This window comes from Hemicordylus capensis, chromosome 3, assembly GCF_027244095.1.
Source record: "Hemicordylus capensis ecotype Gifberg chromosome 3, rHemCap1.1.pri, whole genome shotgun sequence".
NCBI classification, from domain to species: domain Eukaryota; kingdom Metazoa; phylum Chordata; class Lepidosauria; order Squamata; family Cordylidae; genus Hemicordylus; species Hemicordylus capensis.
This window is the reverse complement of record NC_069659.1, coordinates 319,127,865-319,151,048: the sequence shown is the minus strand read 5'-3', so window position 1 is coordinate 319,151,048 and position 23,184 is coordinate 319,127,865. Positions and strand designations below refer to the sequence as shown.

General features: G+C 41.9%; 2 protein-coding genes across 4 annotated transcripts in view; both read right to left on the bottom strand.

The window, feature by feature from the left end:
- Positions 1–305: 305 nt before the first annotated feature.
- LOC128352467 (mast cell carboxypeptidase A-like) lies at positions 306–16,095 on the bottom strand. The gene is made up of 11 exons (XM_053313086.1): positions 16,022–16,095; positions 15,695–15,770; positions 14,994–15,118; positions 12,835–12,937; positions 12,595–12,696; positions 10,922–11,023; positions 9,148–9,258; positions 7,285–7,375; positions 6,313–6,515; positions 2,032–2,116; positions 306–872 (listed from the first exon to the last, which is right to left on the bottom strand). The coding sequence occupies exons 1-11, from the start codon at positions 16,093–16,095 to the stop codon at positions 685–687; spliced, it is 1,260 nt and encodes a 419-aa protein (XP_053169061.1). The 3' UTR covers positions 306–684.
- A 5,735-nt stretch (positions 16,096–21,830) lies between these two features.
- LOC128351233 (carboxypeptidase B-like) overlaps positions 21,831–23,184 on the bottom strand; it is a 191,028-nt gene continuing 189,674 nt past the window's right edge. For all 3 annotated transcript variants that reach the window (XM_053310572.1, XM_053310569.1, XM_053310571.1), the window contains one exon: positions 21,831–22,025. In XM_053310572.1, the coding sequence (XP_053166547.1) occupies positions 21,838–22,025 (188 nt within the window). In that variant the 3' untranslated portion in view covers positions 21,831–21,837. The remainder of the gene's footprint in view (positions 22,026–23,184) is intronic.

Here is a 23,184-nt window from a genome sequence, read left to right as displayed (position 1 = left end):
ATTTCCTGGCCCTCAGTTTCATGTGATGACCCCCTGTTCTACGGTTGTGACTAAAAGAGGTGACTACAGGGAGACATGATAGACGTGTATAAAATTATGCATGGAGTAGGGAGGATGGACAGAGAGAATTTTTTTCTCCCTCTCTCACAACATTAGAACTTCAGTGTAGGAGAGGAGAGCACATTAGTGCTCGGATTGTTTGATTCAGAACATTTCAGAAGAAGTCTTAGCCTGATGCAGAGAATAAAACCTTAATGAGAAACATTGATTAGTAATCAAAACAAAATGGCAGAGTTCTTTTTAAAAGCAATTCGGTTGTATAGTCTTTTAAAAAATGCTATCAAGGATTAGGTAGAAAAAGCAGGAACTACATAAGATGCTTTGATTAGTACTTATTTCTGCTAACCAGTTTGGTGGATTCAAATAGGGTGCAAAGCTTCGTTTAGTACAGTAGATGTGTGTTTCCCCCTTTGCACCAATTTGGATCTAATTCACACAATCTTTCTACTGAATTGTGTAAGAAATACAAGATAGGAAGGCTTAATTCATGTTGCAGTTCGGCCAAACACTTATGCTGAGCCTGCTGTGAATATCGAGACTGTGGATGATTTACTGTCATGCAAACTTTGGAAAGTGGATTGATGGCAGCACACTAAATATTTGGTGAACTGCAGTCCAGGCACTTCATGGGACTGAGGTGAGGATGTGACTGGCGATGTGCTTGACTGCCAGCATCGTCTCCTTACAAGTTGGTCTTATCTTTGATTCAGGGAGCATAAAGCCATGTCTACCAGTGTCACGAAGTTCAAAGGCAAATGAATACTTAACTCCCTCATCATAAGCCCAGTCGATGGTGGAGCCGGAACAAGGGTCTGAAAAACAGAGATATCTGTCTTAAACACAATTCTGCTACAAAAAGCATGAAAAATAGGAAGACCTGATCTGATAGGCTGAGCTAAAAGACAGATTTGCCATCAGATAACCCTTCATTCCCATCAATTCAGATGCCATTTGGGACTGGCTTGGAAAACAGCCTGCCAGCCCAGGGGATGCACCCAGCGTGAGCCCATTGCAACATCTTTCATGACATCCCAAGACCCTCCCAGTGCATCTTTTTATAGTATGCAGGGGGCACGGGGGACTGTTAAACTAAACAGCCCTTCCCCATGTGCTCCAAATTCTAGTTTAAACTAGAGCATGGGCAGAATTGCCATTTGGACAAACAGCCCCCTATCCTCCAGTGATACTGGGATGTGCCAGGAGGGCATTGGGATGTCATGAAAGATGATTAGCTGTCATGCAAATGCATGTCCCCTTGTCAGGGAGTTATCATCTGGTCCATGAGGAGCGTACATAAACTTTTTTTGGGGGGATTATGCATTGGTGCTATTACACATGGAAAAGGAAACATGGAACATCCTATCTCAACACTTCTTGGAGTTGATACACTCTGGATGTATAGCTTTCCCCATTTCTTCAAGATGGGTTTTCATTTATTCTGTGGAACAAACAAATGCCATATGATGTAGTCCATGTCAATGGTTGTGGCTCCTGATGGATCGGGGGCTGCAACACAACATTATGAGGCTCCATCACATGGTATTTCTTTGGAGACATTGCATGAGATAAGTGAAGGTTCATTACAATAAATCAGTGTGTGAAAAGATTAAGATCTAAACCGACTCTAAAGCAGGGAGGCAAATAGTAGAGTTGTCACTATTTTTCATCTCAAGGAAAGTTTTGACATGAATTTGGAGGTTTCTTTTCAGGAAAAATAATTGTTGGATTTCACAGAAAACAAATATTAAGACTAGTGTTTTTTCCCCTCCTCCCCCCAGAGAAACTACCTATTCTCAGGTTGCCGCTAAGTTCTGTTTAAAGTGAAGTTTCAGGCTGGGTTTGCAAGCCCCTGATTGGACAAAGCATCAAAAGAATTTTGAGTAAATCCAAATAGAATTTTGAAAAGATTAGCAAAACCTCCCAGTAGGGGTAGGTTCTACTCATGCCTAGATAACAGAAGCAAATACTTACAAATTGTAGAGGCGATTGATCCATACACATAATGTGTACCATAGAGACCAGATAAAGCATCCACTGCTCCTTTAGCCACTTTATCCTGCATTAAAAGAAACAGTAATACACCCTCTTCTCCTTCTTTTCCCAAAGGACTAGCCTCCATATGAGTTCAGTGACATCACTTTCGAGTGCTTTCAAAATCCTCACCCAACATCTTCCATTGATAAAGCTGTAGAATATGTCTCTATTCTTGAATATTTCATATTTTGCATAATATATTCAAAATGGTAATTTTTTTCATTATTTCTTTTTTACTTTTCTAATAATTATTTCCATTATTTCCTAATAATGAAAATTGTTTTCATTATTTTCCTATCAGAATAAATGTTCTAAGAGACCTATATCTTTTTTTAAAAAGTGACATCTGTTCATTGGCAATGGATAGAATCTATTTGGCATTGTCCCTTCATCTTGGCCTAGCTAAAGTACTAATTGTAGTACCTGGTGAATTGTAGGCTAATCAAATTTTCACTGAATGAAATTTTGTGGGGAGTGATCATAGATTTGGTCCTTGATAAGAACGTAAGAAGAGCCCTGTTGGAACAGGCCCAAGGCCTATCTAGTCCAGCATCCTGTTCCACACAGTGGCCCACCAGATGCCTCTGAGAAGCCCATATACAAGAGGTGAGGGCATGCCCTTGCTTTTGCTGTTGCTCCCCTGCAACTGGTATTGAGAGGCATTTCCTCTGAGGCTGGATGTGGCCTAGAGGTGATCTAGAGATAGCTATGTGCACCAAGGTATTGCTTGTGACAAGTGGCTCAAGAAAGCTGATGAGAATTCAAGATTTCATTTGCATCCTGAGATGGATGGGAATATAAACCCCCATCGTGGACTGGGACTGCACTAGATAACCTGCATTGCCTCTGGAACTGCATCTGACATGCAACATAGTTCCTGAATCAGGAAGAAATCTGAGCACAGAAGCCTGCTAACTCACATGCTGGCTTTGAGTAAATAAGCAACTCCTTATTAAAACATTAATTTTGCAATGGATGTGATGATGGCTGAGATCTTTTTGCCATTATCATATGCACTCCAGAGATAACTAAACCACAGGATCTGGCTGTAAGACTCAGGCCACCCCCACCCCTAATATTTGCTCTGTACTCTAGAGAATTCATGAAAGATCTGCAGAACCTTCGCACTCTGAGCAAATTAGTGTATGTACTTTGCAACCTGTCAGTTTGTAATGACTGCTACAAGTTGGTGCTCTTTGCAATGTGTTTGAATCTGGCTCAGTTATTATGCCACCACCCTGTTCTATTATTAGTTGCATTTAGCATACTTTCTTGTAAGCTGACGGATGCACTTTTGACTGGGATTTGCTGCTTTCACAAGGAGGTTCTGTTTCATCCCAGTGAGTGAGAACAGATGGTTTTGATGTGAGCTTTTGAGGCTTATTTTGCTTTCGATTGCTTCCCTGGCTTATGGCCACTGGCCAATAGGGCATTTCTATTCTTACAGACAAACAATTGTGTTTTTCAAATCACACCTTCTGTTTTCTGCTACATGTGAACTCTGTGGTCCAATCCAAAGTCATCACATCATGTTGGAAATGTACAATATGTTTCTTCTTACCATTTGGTTCTGTTCTGTTTCAGAATGTGAGATTCTGATAATCACTGGGATAGCTGAGTGCCTCAGGCTATATAAGGAAGTCATCTGAGCTCTTTGTAATTTCATACTCTCTCACCAGTCAACTCTAATGGAAAATGCTACTTGCTGGCATCTGGCTGTATTGGATATGAGAACCATTCTAAATGGTTTCTATAAAGAAAAACATCCCAATTTAAATTTGAGAAGCAAGACGATTGCCAAAGTACAGTCTATTTTAAACTTGGAGTATGAATTTGATTGAGACGCTGGAACATTTACAATACAATTGCTTCCAAACTCCAATTTTGTTTTTGGTGTTGGCCATGGAGACACAAATCAGCTATGAGGAATAGAATCCTTTCAAAGTCCAGTCTTTGTGGTTTAAGTACAACAGACTTGTATACAAAAATATAACTGCTGCTTTAAAAAAATGAATTGGGAAGAATTGAACAGAATTTTCAGCTCCTGTATTTCTGTGTATATTCATCAGACACAAGAGGGCAGTATTGGTATGTCTACACTTCTCTTACAACATCTACATAATCAGGAAATCTGGTGATTTCCTTCCTACATAGAATGCTTTCCTGTATGATGTTGGCAGCGGTCAAGCTATCCTTATGAACCTGAACAGCTACTAACAATTGTTAAGATATTTAGAAGGGAAAGAAACCCTTCAATAATAGTGAGTAATAAATTGCTGTTCCCAAGTTCTTTTTAAGGCATACACTTGAGAACCCCCATAGCATCTTGGGTCAAGCTGATCTTTGCTGCAGCTGAACATGACGGCTGGAATGGGTAGGACTCAGGCTTGTCTCGGGATCTGAATGTGCACGGAATTTATGCTAAAAGCAGACTCGGGTTTTTTTAAAAGGAGATTTCCATAGGTGATGCCAGCTGCAGCTTCCTACTACTTCCCTAATATACCTTGGGCCACAGTAGATTGTACTATTATCACTTTCTAATGCTTCATCATGCTTGTTTCCATACAGAGGCTATTTAAAATAGATTGTGCGTACACATCATGTATCGTGTTCAACATGATAGGACTGCTGGTCAGCAACTGACAGCCCACCTGGGTCAGATCCAGCCAACTGAGTGGTGTGATCTGATCCTTTTCATTTGCCAGCCCCGGTGGTTTAAAAGAGGGGATGGGATGAGCAAAATATGTGGCAATGGGATTTGGCAACAGACCAAGTGGCAGATTGAGACCTATGATCGCCACCTTACATTCCTTTGTCAAAGCAGCTCTCCAGTACATTGAGCTATTGACCTTGGTGAGAGGAGAGGAGAGCTGATCTTGTGGTAGCATTCATGACTTTCCCCCCTAGCTAAGCAGGGTCTGCCCTGGTTGCATTTGAATGGGAGACCACATGTGAGCCCTGTAAGATATTCCCCTCAGGGGACGGAGCTGCTCCAGGAAGAGCAGAAGGTTCCAAGTTCCCTCCCTGGCTTGTCCAAGACAGGGCTGAGTGAGATTCCTGCTTGCAACCTTGGAGAAACCGTTGCCAGTCTGTGTAGACAATACTGAGCTAGACAGACCAATGGTATGACTCAATATATGGCATTTCCAATGTCCCTATGTCCCTATGCTACGTAGCCACTTCCCCCTGGACACAGTCTTCTTTCTCTTGTACACAGACCTAACTGTTCCAGCTCTCCAAATCGGAGGCGTCATTATGGGGAAGCTTGTGGGGCATGGGCCTCCAATGAATTGCTCAGAGCCACAAATCACATCAGGCACCTCCCTCCTACATGACGTCTTCCAAAAAGGAAGTGCAGCAGTGGAGGCACCCGCACAGAGCATGGGAGGGAGCGCCTAGCCTCACCTAGATTTCTGCTGCTCCGGCCTTCATAAATATTGTGATATTAGAGAATTAAAAAACCCTACATAATTATTTTTGCAGGTGTATGACTGAGCTTAATTATCAAAGGCCACAGATCTTTTAAGTATCTAGCAATGCCCCTGCTCCAAATCATTCTTATTCCCCACAGCTCATACATCTTGATTCTAAAACAGATCTCAGCTCATGCTGCAGATTTTCAGTGGTCCAGATGAAAGTACAATTGTTCTATGCCCCCTAGCTTTCTTGGATACTATACTCCTTTATTCTAAAGGAACCATACAAAAATAATCAATAGAACATCAAAAATCCATATGCTTGAGGCATGTAGTCATGGATTGGTAGAACTGGTGTGATGGTGTGGATTGCTCATGAACATTTTAACATTTAGGAAGCAAAGCTGTCAGAATGTTTGCAGACCAGATTCTGAAGGAAGTGGAAAGTTGTCATTTTGGCTAGGTTTAAAACCTCACACAGGCTCTTGCTTTGTAGGACAGATTAAGGACTGGAAACTTGAGGTCAGATGTTTTTGTTCTGTTTTCTACATAATTAAAGTTAGTTTATCAACCTCATATATATCATATTTGTAAGATATATGGCTTGGTTTTTAATGTTCTTTCAATATTTTACACCAAACAGACTGATTTTTTTAAAAAATCAGAATTTGTTTTTTAATAAAACATCATGATTTCTACCCCAGTAAATTTAATTAGTTATTGGAACTGTATGCATTTTTATTTAAAAGAGAAAATATTTCTTACTGTAGACCCATAAAAACAGATCTCCTTTTCCACATACCAGTACTTCATGATTGGGTGCTTTGTTCCGTGTATAACCATAAGGATACAGCAGCATCTGAGAGTAGGAATGGACACTTATATATCCTTTGATGGCAGAAAGATGGTCTCGAATGAAGCTTGTAACTGCCTTTGTTTCTGGTTCAGATTCTGCCAACGGTCCACAGAATCTTTCATCACAAGGATCGTGTGAGATACCTGTGGCTGAAATGGAAAGTTTTCACACCTGACGTTTATATGGAAACCAAGTTTATCAAGTGATGGAACTAATGCTTATTCAGTGGGTCTCAGGGTGGTCTCCTATGACTTAGATTTGTGTTTTCCACAAATTTGCAATGAAACCAGGTCTCACAATTACCTTCATGCACTGGTTTAGAGGCTTAAAACTGTTTAGATTTGTAGTATAAATATCAAACCTTGCATTGCTCAGAATGCTCATTCACAGTACAACTGCTTCTCTTCCTCCTCAACATAATTCAGATACTCACAGCATGATGCCAAAGAGGCTCAGAGGCAGGACTGGCCAGGGCTGGCCCTAGGGTTTGGGCACCCTCAGTGAAATATGGTTTGGCACTCCCCACCCTACTCAGTTTTATATTCGGCAAAATAATATCAAATTCAATTCCGCCTGCTGCCCTGCCCGGCTACCCAGGTGCACTCAGAGTTTGCACTTTCCACATGCCCCACCCTTGCTGCTCATGCACATGCATGGTGGCCATTTGAGGGGTCAACCTGGCAAAGATTTTTTTACCAAGTTGACCCCTCAAATGGCCACAACAGAGGTTGTGGACTCTGTGCAGAGCTGAGCAGTGGCATGGAGCAGCAGCAGCAGCAGTCTTATGGATTTTCTAAAGGCATAACCTGCCTTTCTCCCTGCCCTCCCTGCCCCAGCCGCCACTGCCCAGCACCCATAACACAGAGGGTGGGTATTTCACTGTGAGGGGAACGTTGATATTAGGCATATTATACTTACTGCCCCAGGAAGCTTTGAAATTTCTGTTCAAGTCTGTGCCAGGACAGTCACTATTAGAATTGTTGGAACGGTTTTTTCTCCACATGCGATCCTGCAGGACAAAATGACAGAGGTCTATTAGCTCCTATTTTCAATGTGTTTCTGTTTCCTATTAATTCTGATGTGTTTAAAAGACAAAAATCTTATGTACATGTTTGCACAAACCAACATTCAGGGGTGCTCACATGCCCTGCCCCTGTACCTGGCATGATTTTGGATGGCATGTCAATGGACCAGGGGTCAGACCATGAGACTGATTGCCAAGAAATCTAGGACTGAGAAAAGTTTTTCAGACAAAGCATAATTAAATTATGGAATTCTCTGTTACAAGATGTCATGACAGCCAACAGCCTGGATAGCTTTAAGAGGGGTTTAGATAAATTCATGGAGAACAGGTCTATCAGTGACTACTAGTCTCAGCCTGAGGGCTATAGGCCACCTCGAGCCTCAGAGGCAAGATGCCTCTAAAGTTGCAGAGGAGTAACAGCAGGAGAGAGGGCATGTTCTCAGGTCTTGCCTGTGGGCTCCCCAGAGGCATCTGGTGGGCTACTGTGCAAAACAGGATGCTGGACTAGATGGGCCTTGGGCCTGATCCAGCAGGGCTATTCTTGTGCCTTCATCTGTTGAAAAAAGTGTATAAGTGACATCTATGAACATATGTCTGATAGTTCTTATGTTCTGATTTAGCTAGGTAACAGTTGTCAGTTATTGGGCCTATCAAGTTGGGCACATATAGCACATATGCCCTGCTTACATGTTACTCCCAACATTGGCCATTGCCTCATTCCCACTGCCTCATTATGTGTTAAATGTGCCAAGTTGTCCTGACTTGTGAACAGGCTTAGTAAGTATCATAGCACTTTACAGATAAAGTAAAGTTGTGCCATTTGAGTCAGTGTCGACTCTTGGTGACCACAGAGCCATGTGGTTTTCTTTGGCAGAATACAGGAGGGGTTTACCATTGCCTCCTCCCAAGCAGTATGAGCATCTTTCAGCATCTTCCTGTATCATTGCTGCCCAATATAGGTGTTTCCCATAGTCTGGGAAACATACCAGCAGGGATTCAAACCAGCAACCTAGGGGATTCGAACCGCTTGCTCCCTAGGCAAGTTACTTCCCTGCTGCGCCATTAAACTGCTTGTTGGCTATGCCTGTGATGCGGATGAATCTGCTGGTCATACCTCTCAGGGTTCCTGATTGCATGGAACCCAATTTCAGGCCTTCTAATTGTGTGGAAGAGCCCTACGCACATATACCTATATGCACATAAGGCTCCCTTCTTACACTTGTCCTCTGGGATGTGTAGCCAGCAAACATATTGGGAGCATAGTCAGCAGACATGTCCCCAGTTGCTCAATTGTTTACTGAATATGTAGGGGCTACATGTGTGGACAGGGTTCCACTTTCATGGTAATCCCAATGCCTTTTTCTCCCTTGCATTCCACATGACTGTTGTTGTAGAACAGCTGATTCCAAAAAGCAAATGGAGGGCAGACTTGATTGGAGGGCAAAAGTGGGGGTTGGGGAAGCATACAGTACAGACCCTGGGGAAACAAGAATGCATCCATACTAGCTAAGAATATGAACATGGTTTGTGGTCAAAGGTGTTCAAGACCCTACACTGGAAGCAGGATGCCAGGACAAACATTCAAAATTGTTCAGCTACATTATATATTACCTCAAAGCAAAATGAGTCATTTAATCTCTCAGGAAGGTTAGGTTCTATCACAATTGCCTCCCCCCGCCCCGAGATTTCTTTTAATGCCACCTTAATTAATTTTAGTAAACAAGGTTCACTGGAGAGAAAAGAAATGTGGACAGTACATTGGTCCATGTCCAGACATAGCCATCGATGTTGAAAACCGGAAGAATGTAGAAATTCATACTGTCCAATAGATTTGTCATGACACTGTCCTTTCCATATGTTCTGACGGCCTATAAAGACAAATACAAATGTATATAATGCCATTCCCAACTAGCTGAGAACTTTGGTAGCATTTAGATATGCTGTATCTCAAGTCTATATCAGAGTCTGTATTCTCAGATTAAAAATCAGTAAGGATGCTGTCCTTCCTAACCTTGATAAGGCTTCTGTTATCTTATAATGTTCATTGATTTACATTTCTGATCCATTCCATCCTCAAGGTTTTCTGATAAGTAACAATGTTTTAAAAATTAAGGTGCATTCTTCATCTATTAAAACCAATGAGAGATGTGCCTTGTCTTCCATTTGATTTGGGTAGAACTGTAACAACTGGAAGGCTTTGAAATTAGGATGAATCTTCACAAATCTTCTATTCTGCTAAGTATGGTAGGGAAATATTTGAGGTGTCCAATTCAAATTAAGATTTGGTTGATCTCATAAATTAGCTTTGCTAAGTTTTTTTTGAGGTACTCAGGCCATTACTCTTCTAAGAGAAAGTATGCACAATCATGATTCTGAAAAGGAATAGACAAGTTCATGGAGGACAAGTCTATCAGTGACGTCTGGTCTTGATGGCTATATGCTACCTCCAGGTTGAGAAACAGGATGCCTCTGGACACCAATTGCAAGGGGGCATCAGAAGAAGAGGGGGCATGTCTTCATTTCCTGTTTGTGGGCTTCCCAGAGGCATCTGGTTGGGCACAAGGTAAAACAGGATGCTGGACTAGATAGACCTTCAATTGATCCAACAGGGCTCATATTATAGTCTTAAGTTATGTTCAAAACCATTCTTTTATACAACAAACACACTTGATTTAAAAATCTGTAATGAGAAATCTTAACCCTTTTTTATTTTATTTTTTTGCTTCTGTGAACTAAAAGGAAACTTGCACCAAGAAGGAAAAAAAATCTTCACAGTAGCAGCCTTACATATACACTTCAAATCAACCATTATTATGAATGCCACGGATGCCCCTATTCACCCCTATATTCACACATACACTCTATTCAGAAATACCACAGATCATTCACCCCATTTGCACACAAAATGCACACACCCCATTCTTACCCACACCCCACCGTTGCACTCTATTCATACTAAAAAACAGTTGTCTATGGCTGAAATAGTGTTGCTTTGACATCTTTCTGCTTCATATTTTGACCAAGTGCACACACCTTTCTTTCCCAAAGCCATGCAGATTTGGTTATTGCCTAATATATTAAACAGCTCTTACATGTGGAGATGGGGCTACTGAGTGTATTGACATGGGGTGGGGCTTGTTGGAACATTTTTCTTGAAGGCTGTACCAGTATATTGCCCTCACACTTCTTTTAATGTCTGGTTAGACTTTGTCGTGTAGTGAAATCTGAATGCCTGTAAGATGTTGTCTATGTGATTCTTGATTTGGATTATTTTTCACAAATAAGATACTGCTTCGAAGGGAGGAAATGGCATGAAAATGTTGGGGGAAGCCACCATTGGAAGTGAACAACCCACAAACCAATAAGGGTGAACAAGAATCCTCCCCGCCACCCCGGAACATTTCTTATAAATATTGCTTTTGCACCAAGCGTGCTGTAGTATTAATAGTAAAACATAATAAATATGATGAGTGACAGAATTACTGTGATAAATGGCACTAGATTCTTTGAATAAAATAGTGTTTAACCAACCTGCTTCACAAACCATTGGCAGAAGGCTGGTGAGATCCACTCTCGTGCATGAACGCCGCATTCAATAAAAATTGCCTTCTTTTTGCCACTCTCCTTTCCAACCTGTTATCAGGATTTATTTGTCTTTTTAGCATTCGTCACATTCACTATGCACAGTCATGACTTCATTTGCAGTACTAGTGTTAATTTTAGTGGCGGTTGTGGCTCTATGAAGACATCGTCAGCCTGCATCAAACAGACCTAAGTTACCTATTATACGCAACTGGTTGATGCAGGGGTGGGGCTATAATCGGGCAGATGTGTTCAAAGAACATGAGCCACCCAGCTTCTTGGAGCTGCCTGGCTTGCCCTTTCCGTGAGCCCTGGCCTCTCACCTCCTCGCTCATTCACAACTGGTGTTTCATTGCCAGCGGAGTCCTTTTTTCTTTCTCTCCCTCACTCAGAGCGAGGGAAAGAAAGAAGATAACATCCAACCGGCAACCAAGTGCCCACTGAGAATGAGCTGCAGAGGTATGTCCCCTGAATGTGACATCACACACAGGGCGTGTAGCTGGTGCATGTATGCTGTGTGCACATACAAAGCATCCGACCACAGGGCCGACAGGGAGGGAAGTGAACACAGGCCCACCCCACCACCCCTTGTTACGCTTCTGGGTTGATGCATCAATTTTGCAATTATGTTTAAGTCTAGATTAATTTAATCTAGCCCTCCTGACAGCATGAATAGGTTGAGAACTAGACAACATGAATATTTCTAAACTCATTTTCTTATTGTAACTCTTCAGTTGTAAATGTAGAATTATGCAGGCATTATAGTGCTTGGATAGTTAAGGTGAGGAGCAAAAACCGCATTCCCCCATTATAAGCTCTATAATCCTATTTCTCATAAAATTTATAGGATCCACACAACCCCCGCTGAAATATTGTACACATCAAATAGCAGACAAACCTATTTAAGAGAATGTCTTCTTCATTATGACCTCCACCACCCACTGAGGTCATCTGGAGTGGTCCGTCTCCAGTTGCCGCCAGCTTGGCTGGGGGCCACACGGGGACGGGCCTTCTTGGTTGCTGCCCTGAGACTGTGGAATGCGCTTCCTACTGAAATACGATCCTCCTCATCTCTGACAAATTTTAAAAAGCACTTGAAACTCACCTCTTCAGCCAAGCTTTTTCAGCTTTTTAAACTTTTAAGTTTTAATAGGTTTTTAATTTTTAGATTGCCTAAATTGTTTTAAGATTTTTGTGTATGTTTTAACTTGATTTATGTTAACCGCCCAGAGACGAAAGTTTGGGGCGGTGTACAAATTTGTCAAATAAATAAATACATAAATACATAAACAAACGAATAAACAAACAAACACCTTCAAACCCCTAAATTTGCTGTAGATTGGTAAAAATGGCTGTGATATAGCAGTTTTAAAAATCAACTCCTAAAAAGAGAAGCTTTGAGAATTGGTGACTTTTTTTCAGAGCAGATATTGATTTTTTTAAAAAAAATGCTTCTCTAATTTCAGCCAGAATTTCAGGACTAGCACGTTTTGCTTTTTCCATTTAGTATTTGTTGAGTTATTTGAGTCTGAAGTCCCCATAACATAACTCTCATCTTATGCTGATGCTTTTTGAGTATTTTGAATTATTAATAATATTTGATCTCAACCCAAGACTCATACCTTAAGAACATACATGGGACGCTCTTCATATGTCTTTCCAATCTCAATCCGGGAAATTAGTTTGGGATTATTTTTAGCTATTCTTTCAGTCCATGCAGCAATCTAAGGAGGGAAGAGCAATAATGAGACACTGAAGTATTAATCACTAAAATATTGTTCTTTAATAAATGTGATATGATCTACTGTAATTATTACCTCAGTCATCCTTGTAGTTTCATAAAAATACTTAGTGTACAGTACCTTTTCCCAGTCATTGTATCTTGTGTAATCATGCTTCCTATGGGAATGTGACCTTCCATTGAACTGTTTTTCAATTTCTTCTTGTAAATTATGGGCTAAAATTCTGTGATAGGAAGGAAAACATTAGCACATTTAAAACCCTCAGTTTTTCTTGTGACTTTTCTAAATATTTTGATTTAAAAAAACATTGAGGGGGAAAGAAACACTTCAGTCTCTCCTGAAGAATATTATATTCTGTCACTTTTTGGGTTAAATGCCATAGTCCTCATTCCCAGGTGAAACAAAGTTTAAGTACATATAATTAGGGGTGCACTTAGGCCCGGACCTCAGGGCCCAGGTCCGGTCCTCTGCTGGGCGGGCCCCTCCAAAACCTCCCCCCAGGGCCTCCCGCCCGGCCTCATTGCAGTAGCACATGAAATGGTGGCGTGGCAGCAGACAGGGTGCCATTTGCCCTCATCTGGCCAGTGGGGGGAGGAGGGTCAAAAAGTGTCCATGCCACTGCCTCTCTAGGTGCTGGCATTGCCATCTGTGTGTTCCGCCTGCTGGTGCTTGGTTGCTGGGGGGAGGGTGGGTGGGTGGGCAGGGGCCTCCAGTGGTGGCAGCAAGGAGGCCATGCCGCCGCCATGCTTCCCTGCAGTGCTGTGCAGAGCCCAACAGAAGAAGAAATGCTGTGCGGGGCATGCTGCACTCCGCTTAGTTGTCCTCATTGCCAGCCCTGGTGGCAGACGCCATGTGCTTCTCCTGGGCAGGCATGCTGCCCGGTGTACTGCCCGCTGGCCATGTGCATGGGCCTCGGCGGCAGCGCAGACAACACGGGCAGCCCAGCAGCATACTGCGTGTTTGCAGACTGCGTCTCCTTCTCTGTGTGTGTTTAACTCTGTGTTTGGAGGGGGTGGGGCGGGTGTCTAAGAAGAACAGTAGCTGTGCTCACAGCACCCCCCCCGCCCCAGGCCTCTCTTCAGACTGGGGCAATCAGCAGCCCCCTGCCTGTGTCTATGGCACAGCGCCACCCATGTCACATGACGTGAGAGCAGTCGCAGTGCCTGCTGGTGGCAGCCAGCAGCAGGCAAGGAGGGAAGGAAGCAGCAGGAAAGGAGACTGTGACTGTGTGAGATCAAAGACGCCGAGGGACACAGGAGAAAGACGGAGGGAGCCAGCCAGCCTCATTTGTTCTCTTCTGCTGTACCAGTTTAAAAATAACTAAAGGTACAAAACACACAGCACAGCAGCCTGCCCTGTGCCCCAGCGCCTTTTCAATAAGCAGCAACCATCAGGGAAGGCTGGCTGGCTGGCTTTTACGGTCCGAAAAATGCTTCCACTTTCATTCCCTTTGCCTTGCTTTCCAATCCTTCAACTTCTTCCTTTGTCTCCTCCACTGATGAAATTGAGACAGTAAGTTCTTTGCAGTGAGGCCCTATCTTTTTTTTGCTTATATTACTCTCTAATGTGTCATGCTCAGTGATGGTGTGCATGTTTAGGCGAGAGAGATGAAGGAAACAAACAAATACATACTTACATTTGACTCATTTTTGATTTGTAAAAGATAACAAAAACTAGGGAGACAAGCATGTTACAGAACCCATTTATGCCCATGCACTCCCATATACAATGCATGATTTATAGGGCACATGCCAATTCTGGCAGAGACACTTATATTCTATATTAAAGGAATATTGAAAACACTGGCTAACATCCTGACTGAGAATGCAGTCAGCAGCTGTGTCCTCAGAGCTGGGGGCTTCCCTTCTTCTTTAGTGTGCAGGTGGTGGAGAAAAGTGCAATTTTACCTGAGCTTCCCTGCTTCTGGAAGTGTTCTGTGCCTTCTAAAATATGTTCCTGAGGGTTGTGCAGCCCTCAGGGACATATATTCAGAAGGCACAGAGCAGTTCTAGAGGCAGAGAAGATCAGCAAAAATAATTCCTTTGCCATGTACATACTGTGGAAGCGGAGAAGCCTCCGCAGCCTCCTCACCAAATCCTCACTTTCTAAGTCAAGGTGTCATCTGGAAGTCAGGAGGTCTATATTAATTCAGTTCTGTTTAGATTCCATTCACTTCATTAATCAAACTGCTACAGCTTTCTCACTCAATATGGTCTGAGGAGATTATTATAACACAGATAATCCACAATTCTCATGAACCTGCATTATATATCACATACACGTAATGCATTTCATTCTGTTCCAGCATCATCTGGACATAACCTGTCTGTTCTGAACCGACTCGGAAATCCACATATGTCCCGACAACTATGTTATGAAGTGAATCAGGAAGCCAGAAATCAAGCTGTAGAGAAACATGTTACATTCTGTCAATAAACAAACAAACAAATACATGTAATAAAATAAATAATCTGTGTATTTAAGATCATGTACTGATAAAGATCAATGTCTAGCCACAAAAGCAAACAAACAAAACCCTTCTTCACAAATATATTGTCTCCGTGCCTACCTAGGTATGCATGAGTAGGAAATGAATGAATTTATTAAGAAAACAAATGCTTTTGGAAGAGAAAACTCTGGTGGAAATTAATGCAAGTTCTGGTCTCTCCTTGAAAGAACTGAATTAGAATCATCCCCTGTGAAGAATTATAATACTCAAACGATGTTGTTGCCAATACTTGATCTGCTCTGAACCTTATGGTTTTCTTCTCTTTTGTTTTTGTATGTGGTACATTCCCTTCTTCCATTATTAATAAAACAGTACCAGGTAGGAATGAGAGTCCTTCATGCACATGCAATGATGCTGCTTTTAGTATGCGCTGGTGTATATTTGAGATTGCAAAAATACACATATTGCAAAAATGTGTGCAGGGAAAATATCAAAATGAAAATTATGGTACACATGGTGGAAGAATCTCACCTGTATAGTGGAGGACATCTCCTTAAGAAAGTTCACTTGGTTGTCATTTTGAAGTCTCACACGAAACACTTTCTCACTTAGATAATAAAGCGAAATATAATTAAATTGGAAGCATAATATGATTAAATTAAGCAGAGCTGCCTTTTGTTTTAATATAGCATACACAAGATAATGTCCTGATGGTTTGTATGCCCTCTATTAATTTTTTCATATGTCTGCATCCGTATATAGCATATCCACCAAACAAAGAAATTGATTTGTTAATCTCCACCAAAGAAATGTGGTAACATTTTCTGTCAGAGATTTACCACAATGAGAAACTTCTACCTGTCAAAACGACGAGTGAGAGACACAGCCTGAGGCACTGCAAGGAGCCCTAAAGTGAAAATAATAAATCTCATGATTCTGCTTTGAACATAAACCATGCCCTCTAACCCTTATATACTCCCTTTTCAATGCACAAGTAACCAGGTGACTTCCTCATGTGCTTTTATTGCTGCCCTTAAAAACAAAACAAAACACCCCTCTTTTTTATGGCAATTTTAGTTTTACAGGAAACTCAGCTGTACAGCATTTGAGCAATAAAGATAGATATCAGAAAAAGAAGGAGCAAAGACCTAAATAATGGAAAAAAGAACGATGTCATAACTAAAGTGTTATCTGGAAGATGAAGTTGTGTGGTGTGAGATGAACAGCACTCTAAAGTGCTTCAGTGCTAAAGCAAGTAACAGTGTTGGATCATAATCAATACACAGAAAAGGCTATTCGTTTAGTAAATGGGTATGAATGCAGATCTTGAAGGGTTGGGTATCATTCTTAAATCACTATGATGTCACCTTAAATTGGCAGTAAAATCCACAGCAACTCTTCTAGGCTCAGATCTAGATGTGAAAAACACAATGCCACCAACTAGGTGATCCAACTAAAATATTTGTTGTACAAAAAACAAATCAGAGAAAAATAAAAGAGCTATATGAAATATACAGGCGGTAAACTTTCGCCTTACAAATACGCAGCCTTTTTGAACTTTCACCTCTGAGTAAATGAAGGCTCAGTTATATCTGACTCCCTCTGCATGGCTAAAAGAAATGGGAAAGAGATGAACAGTCAAACCTGTGGAGAAGGGTACATATAAGACAAATATTCTCAAAGAGAGAACATAGGCCACGTTATATGTATTACGAGATTGTCGTCTGGGAGAGAAAGAGAAAGACAGGGAGAGAGAGAGACTTCTTTAGATTTCTAAGCCATTGGGAATACTGGAAGCACCATTACTACAGTGGTGATACAATCCTTAGGAGCCATGGAGGCTCTCTGCATTTGCTTGCAACGTTGACGGGCTTTCTGGACTCACAGAAGCAGCATGTGCACCCTGCTCTTGGACCAGTGGGGCACTTTGCATTATGTAAGGCACTAATTGTCTGACATCTTGTTGTAAGGAAGTAATAAATCTGGTAGGGGGAAAAAAGACATTGTTTTGGTAAGGACTCATCTACCTACTTTCCTATCATTATAATTGTAATTGATAATTACAAGTTTACAAGTTAGCCCACTTCAGCTTGTCATTATTTAAGATCCATCTTTCTTATTTATTTATTTATTTATTTATTTATTTATTTATTTATTTATTTATTTATTATTCCTCTGTGTAAACAGCCCTGAGCCATTTTTGGAAGCGCGGTATAGAAATCAATCAATCAATCAATTTGAGTGGATGACATAATCACAAACTACGCCCTTGAGCCATCCCTATGTGTCCCTACAGCTGTAGCAAATTTCGTTCAAATCGGTTAGACAGTTCACAAGTTAGCTGAGTTACACCTCAAAAATCCATGCATCCACCATCTTGAATAGGATAGACTCATCACAAAGCATGCCATTGAGGTGTCCCTATATGTCCTTACAACTATTCTAAATTTGGTTCTAATCATCTAGGTGGTTCACAAGTTAGTCCACTTGCACTAAAACGTTCATGCATTCGCCATCTTGAATTGGGGTGGATGATATCATTACAAACTACACCACTGAGGTTTCCCAATGTGTCACTCAATAAAATTGTAGCAAATTTGGTTCAAATTGTTCAGGCAGTTTACAAGTCAACCCAGTTATGCCTCAAATTTTTATGCACCTGCCATCTTGAATGGGGTGGATGACATCATCATAAACTATGCTGTTAAGGTAGCCCTATGTGTAACTTACTACAGCTGTACCAAATTTGGTTCAAATTGGTTAGACGGTACACAAGTTAGCCCTTTTGCACCTCAAACATTTATGCGTCTGCCATCTTGAATTGGGGTGGATGACATCATCACAAACTATGCCATTGAGGGTTCCCTATGTGTCCCTACAACTGTACCAAATTTGGTTCATATTGGTCCAGGCATTGCGAAGTTTATAGGGGTGGGGACACACACACATGGACACATGGACTCACAGACACATAGAAAGAATGCCGGGTGAGCATTAAAGAAAATGTATTTTCCTTTTCCTTAAGGAAAGTAGGCTAAAAAATGGCACTGAAACAACTGCTAGGAAATATTGTGCAGTGGCAAACAACCATGAAAAAGGTAAGATTTGGAGGCTTTTTCATGGTCAATTTGGGCCCCCATTTCATGCCATATATGTTTTCCCAAGATCATTAGATGCCATACCAACTAACTATATGACATGCAATTTCGGAACATGTAAATGATTTCTCAGTCTTGTTTGTCCTAATCATTCTATGCAGTTATCTACTATTTATCTCAGTTTTCAGTTAATGTCAACTGAAACATCTGATTCTGCTCAGTATTATCTTTTGCTATAAGAGATTAACAAGAAAATGTCAAGGGGTTTGTTTGGATGATACTTTGTCCGCTGGTCCTCATGATAAGGATGTGCAGTACACCTGTCCTTTCCCCCTCTCAGCTTTTCTTAGTTGCATGTGTGGGGAGGCAGTTCATCTGAATCAATTGTCTACATGCACAACCAATAGTATTTGTCGTGCATGTAGAGGAACAGTTCAGATAAATTGTCCCCCAATATCCCGATTCAGACATCATGCTATACGAGTGTACAGACGCCTGTTCACTCATACACATGTTTGTGTGAATGATTGTTTCTGTGTTCATTTAAAAAGTGAACCTGGATACAGGCCCTTCAAATGCATGGTACAGATAGCAAGTGTACTTCTGTACCTGCATTCAACATATAACATGTGAATAACGGTACCTGCAGATCTGTACTTGTGTACATACAGATCTGTACTTGTGTACACTGTACATGCATTGTACGAGTGTTGGACATAATGTGTGAATGGGCCTTTTGTGATTAAGAAAAGATGTCCCAGCATGCCAGGACAGGGAAAGACATGAACACATGTCTGTGAGTTCATGACATGTGCTAGTTCTTATTGCATATGCTAGGGCCTGCAGACATAGGTAAGGTAAAGTTGTGCCGTTGAGTCGGTATTGGTTCCTGGCGACCACAGAGCCCTGTGGTTTTCTTTTTTGGTAGAATACCAGAGGGGTTTACCACTGCCATCTCCTGCACAGTATTAGATGATGCCTTTCAGCATCTTCCTATATCGCTGCTGCCCGATATAGGTGTTTCCCATAGTCTGGGAAACATACCAGCGGGGATTCGAACCAGCAACCTCTGGCTTGCTAGTCAAGTCATTTCCCTGTTGCACCATTAGGTGGCCCAGCAGACATAGTATCAGCTAAATCTGCCCTGTCCCATTTTCCCCTAGGGCCAGCAGATGAAGTAGCATCCAAACCAGCTCATTGATCGGTTCATCTCCCCAGGGCTATGAGATCACAGTGATGAGAAAAACAAGTTTTAAGTGTCTTTTGTCATCTTTTATTGTTTTGTTGTGAGCCGTCCTGAGCAATAGTATGCTGGAGGGGCAGGCTGTATGTATTTTAAATAAATAAATCATAAGTTGGAAGGCTGTAAGGATGTTTGTATGTATGTATGTGTGTATGTATGTAACACATTTGTATACCACCTGTAACAAGGTCTCCAGATGGTTTACCACTAATTAAATATATCTATAAACATTAAAGGCAGCAGTTAAATCTGATACACTTAAATTTTAAAATCAGATTTGAAAAATCAACTAAAAGCCTGACTGAACATGTGTGACTTCAGTGCTCTTCTGAAGTCCATCAGAGATGGTGCAGTTTTCTTACTTTGATTAGGAGTGTGTCCCACAGCCCCAGGACTCACCACTGAGTCACCCCCAGACAAACCAGTGGTAACTGCAGGTGAACCTCCTCTCTTAGTTGATGGCTGGGTTTATGACTTGCAGGTAGGGCTTCAGCCTAACATCTTTCACAAAGTGATTCTTGGGGGAGGGAAGTGAAGGTGGTGGAAAGATGGTAGGGAAACTCCTAGCCTGTGAGGTAGAGCACATGGAAGGGGACTTAAACCTCCTTTCCCTGCACTGTATCACGAACCCCAAAATAGAGTGTTGTAGTGCTGTGTGTGTGTGTGTGTGTGTGTGTGAGTGATTGTTCTGAGGGGCTTGTCCTGAGGACATGTGATGGAGTTATATAGCAATACAGAGTTGACATATCCCTTAATCTAAGCACTAAAGTGAAGAATGCAGGGTTTCCCCACTTCTTGCTCATACTAGGGCCCTATTCACATATTATGTTCAACACTCGTACAATGAATGTACAGTGTACACAAGTACAGATTTGTGCACAAGTACAGTTATTCACACATTATGTTGAACACAGGTATATCAGTACACTTCCTATCTGTACCATACATTTGAGTGGCCTACCCAGGTTCATATTTTAAAATGAACACTGATACAGTCATTCACATAAAATGATGTACAGACATCTGTACACTTGTACAATTTAATGTCCAAATAGGGCTTAGTAGAGAATTCCCACCACCTTGTCGAAGAATGTGTTTATGTGTGTGTGAATTCCACAAGTTGATTATGCGTTGTGTGAAAAAGTACTTCCGTTTCTTGGTCCTAGATTTCCTGGCAATCAATTTCATGGGATGACCACAGGTTCTAGTGGTTCTAGTCTACTCTCAGGACTCTAGCAGCACTATGACAGCAGTCAAGGGAAGGAGAGGCCACCTCATTTAAGAGTAGAGTCCCCCAAGTATGCAGAAACCCTGGCATAGTCTGTAAGTTGTATCAGTGTTTTGCTGCCCCCCTGGCTGGCAAAGAACTACCAAGGTTCTTGCTGATAATAATGTTCTTTCAAGTAGAATAACAATCAGTAGGTTAGAAAGGTGGGTTTTACCATACCCTCTGTCCACCCATGAGCTTCTTAGGTGGCCTTGAGTGGGCAGCTGCTACATTAAGTAAGCAGTTACTAGTCTCTGCAGCTAAACCGCAAATAATAGTGCTCACTATGCAAGAAGGTTGTGGCAGCAAACAAGATAAAACACTTCTAAAGCATGCTGTGATATTAAAAAAAGTGATAGAAAATATTTTGTATGTGATGTTTTTATGTCACTTAAAGCATTAGCTTGCAATCTGCAAGTCATACTAACTTGGAACACATACCCCTTTGGGATCGTGAGCTGCCTCGCTCACTTGCATCCTCCCTCCTCCCACAACAAGTGGCTTGCTTCCCTGCTGGCCAGCTGCATGCATGCCCTCCATTCCCAACAGGCTTCCAATTCTGACCAGCTTCCTGCTTCCCATCCAGCTTCCTGCTTGTGACTGGTCACGAGCCAGATAGCAAGAAGTGGGGGAGGGACAGGAACGATGGTGGCGGCAGGCAGCAGTGGGGCAGGCAGCAAGAGTGACAGCAGTGAGGAGTGGTGAGTGCAGTGGCAAGGCACTGCTGTTGTGGGTGTGCTGCTGCTGCAGGGAGGACACCTCAGGGGCGGGAGGCTGCCTGTGCCCAGCCATTGAACACAATCCCAATGTGCCCTTGCTCTGCCACTGCCCTTAGGGAACTGTACAGGCTACCAGATCCCAGTGCTTTCCTGCCTCTTGAGATATGCCTTTGCTATAGATATAGGCTGTGCGGTACTGAAGCACTAAAAAGGGAAAGGGGGCTAAAGTGAACCTAAGCGAAGGCTTTCCAAATCTTTTTTAAGATCTAAAAACGAAGCCATGGCAGAGAGAAAGGGAGAAAATAGTTGTGCATCAAGCTTTCTTTAATATCCCTGGAATGTTGTTTTTAATACAGATGGTCAAGGACGTAGCTGGCAATATATTTAACAGCAACCAATGTTTCTTCACAGGTTGGCTTTATCTGAGATTCAGGAAGTGCGAAACCATATCGGCCTGTGTCGCGAAGTTCAAAGGTGAAGGCATACTTGATGCCCTCGTCATAAGCCCAGTCATCAGAACCACCAGCCGCAGGATCTGCAAGGATGAAAGAGGGGGAAAATTCCTTTGCAAACTACAACATAAGCAAGTTAAACTTCAGCAGTTTAACACGCTAAACACATGTTCAGCAGCCATCAGTTTTCTTTCCACGTGTAGGCTTGCACGTGGAAGATTTTCGTACTTGTCCAAAAGCCAAATTAAGAGAGTTTTTTCCCCTGGGTTATCCCACCCCAATCCCAGAAAGGTTCCATAGACAAAAGGGGTGATGGTGGCAGCACTTTGAACCTACTGATAGTACAGAATAGTTTTAGGAGAAGCCTAGCTTGGCAGCTCAGCAGGGATGATTCAGCATTTTCTTTCCCTCATGTGAGGTTGCTCTGAGTGTTGGACTAGGACAGGGGAGACCCAAGTTCAAATCCCTGTTCAGCCATGAAACTCACTGGGTGACTATGGGCCAGTCATGTATCTCTCAGCCTAACCTACCTCACAGGATTGTTGTGAGGGTAACTATAACCATGTACACCTCTCTGGGCTCCCTAGAGGAAGAGCAGGATATACATGTAATGAATAAAAAATAAAAATAAATAAAGTCCAATTTATGTGTTTGCCATTCATGGATGGTGAATAAATGAGGAACTACTATCTGAGGACATGACCCAAACTGTCCTTGTGTACAATACTTGTCTGCAGAGGTAAATGCTAAATGCCGGGTCAGTGGGGTGTGTGGCCATGGAGTTAATCAGTGCTGGGGGCATGGCTAACCCATATACTTTTATGTACCCCATCCTGTGGTTGCTGTCCACAGATGGACAAATAGAACTGATACGAGTTCTACTCGTATCTTCACCACATCATTGTGGATCTTGGTATAGAGAATGTTACCACTCCTACTTGCCTGGATTTCTGATTGGGTTCAGATGCAAAATAAAACCCTGCTTAACATTTATTTATTTATTTATTTATTTATTTGACATATTTATATCCTACCCAAAGCTTACATCATTTGGCAGGACAGGACAGAGAACCAAGAAGTTATAGACCATTGTACGTGATTGTTTGGTAAATGGTTGCCTGTATTCATCATTAAGCAGCCCTGGAAGTTCCGTGCAAATCCTATGAGATGCCAAATATCAGCCACGAAGCAATTAAATCCATTGCTGATATATGGCTCAGACTGAGGAGTTTGAAAAGCTCT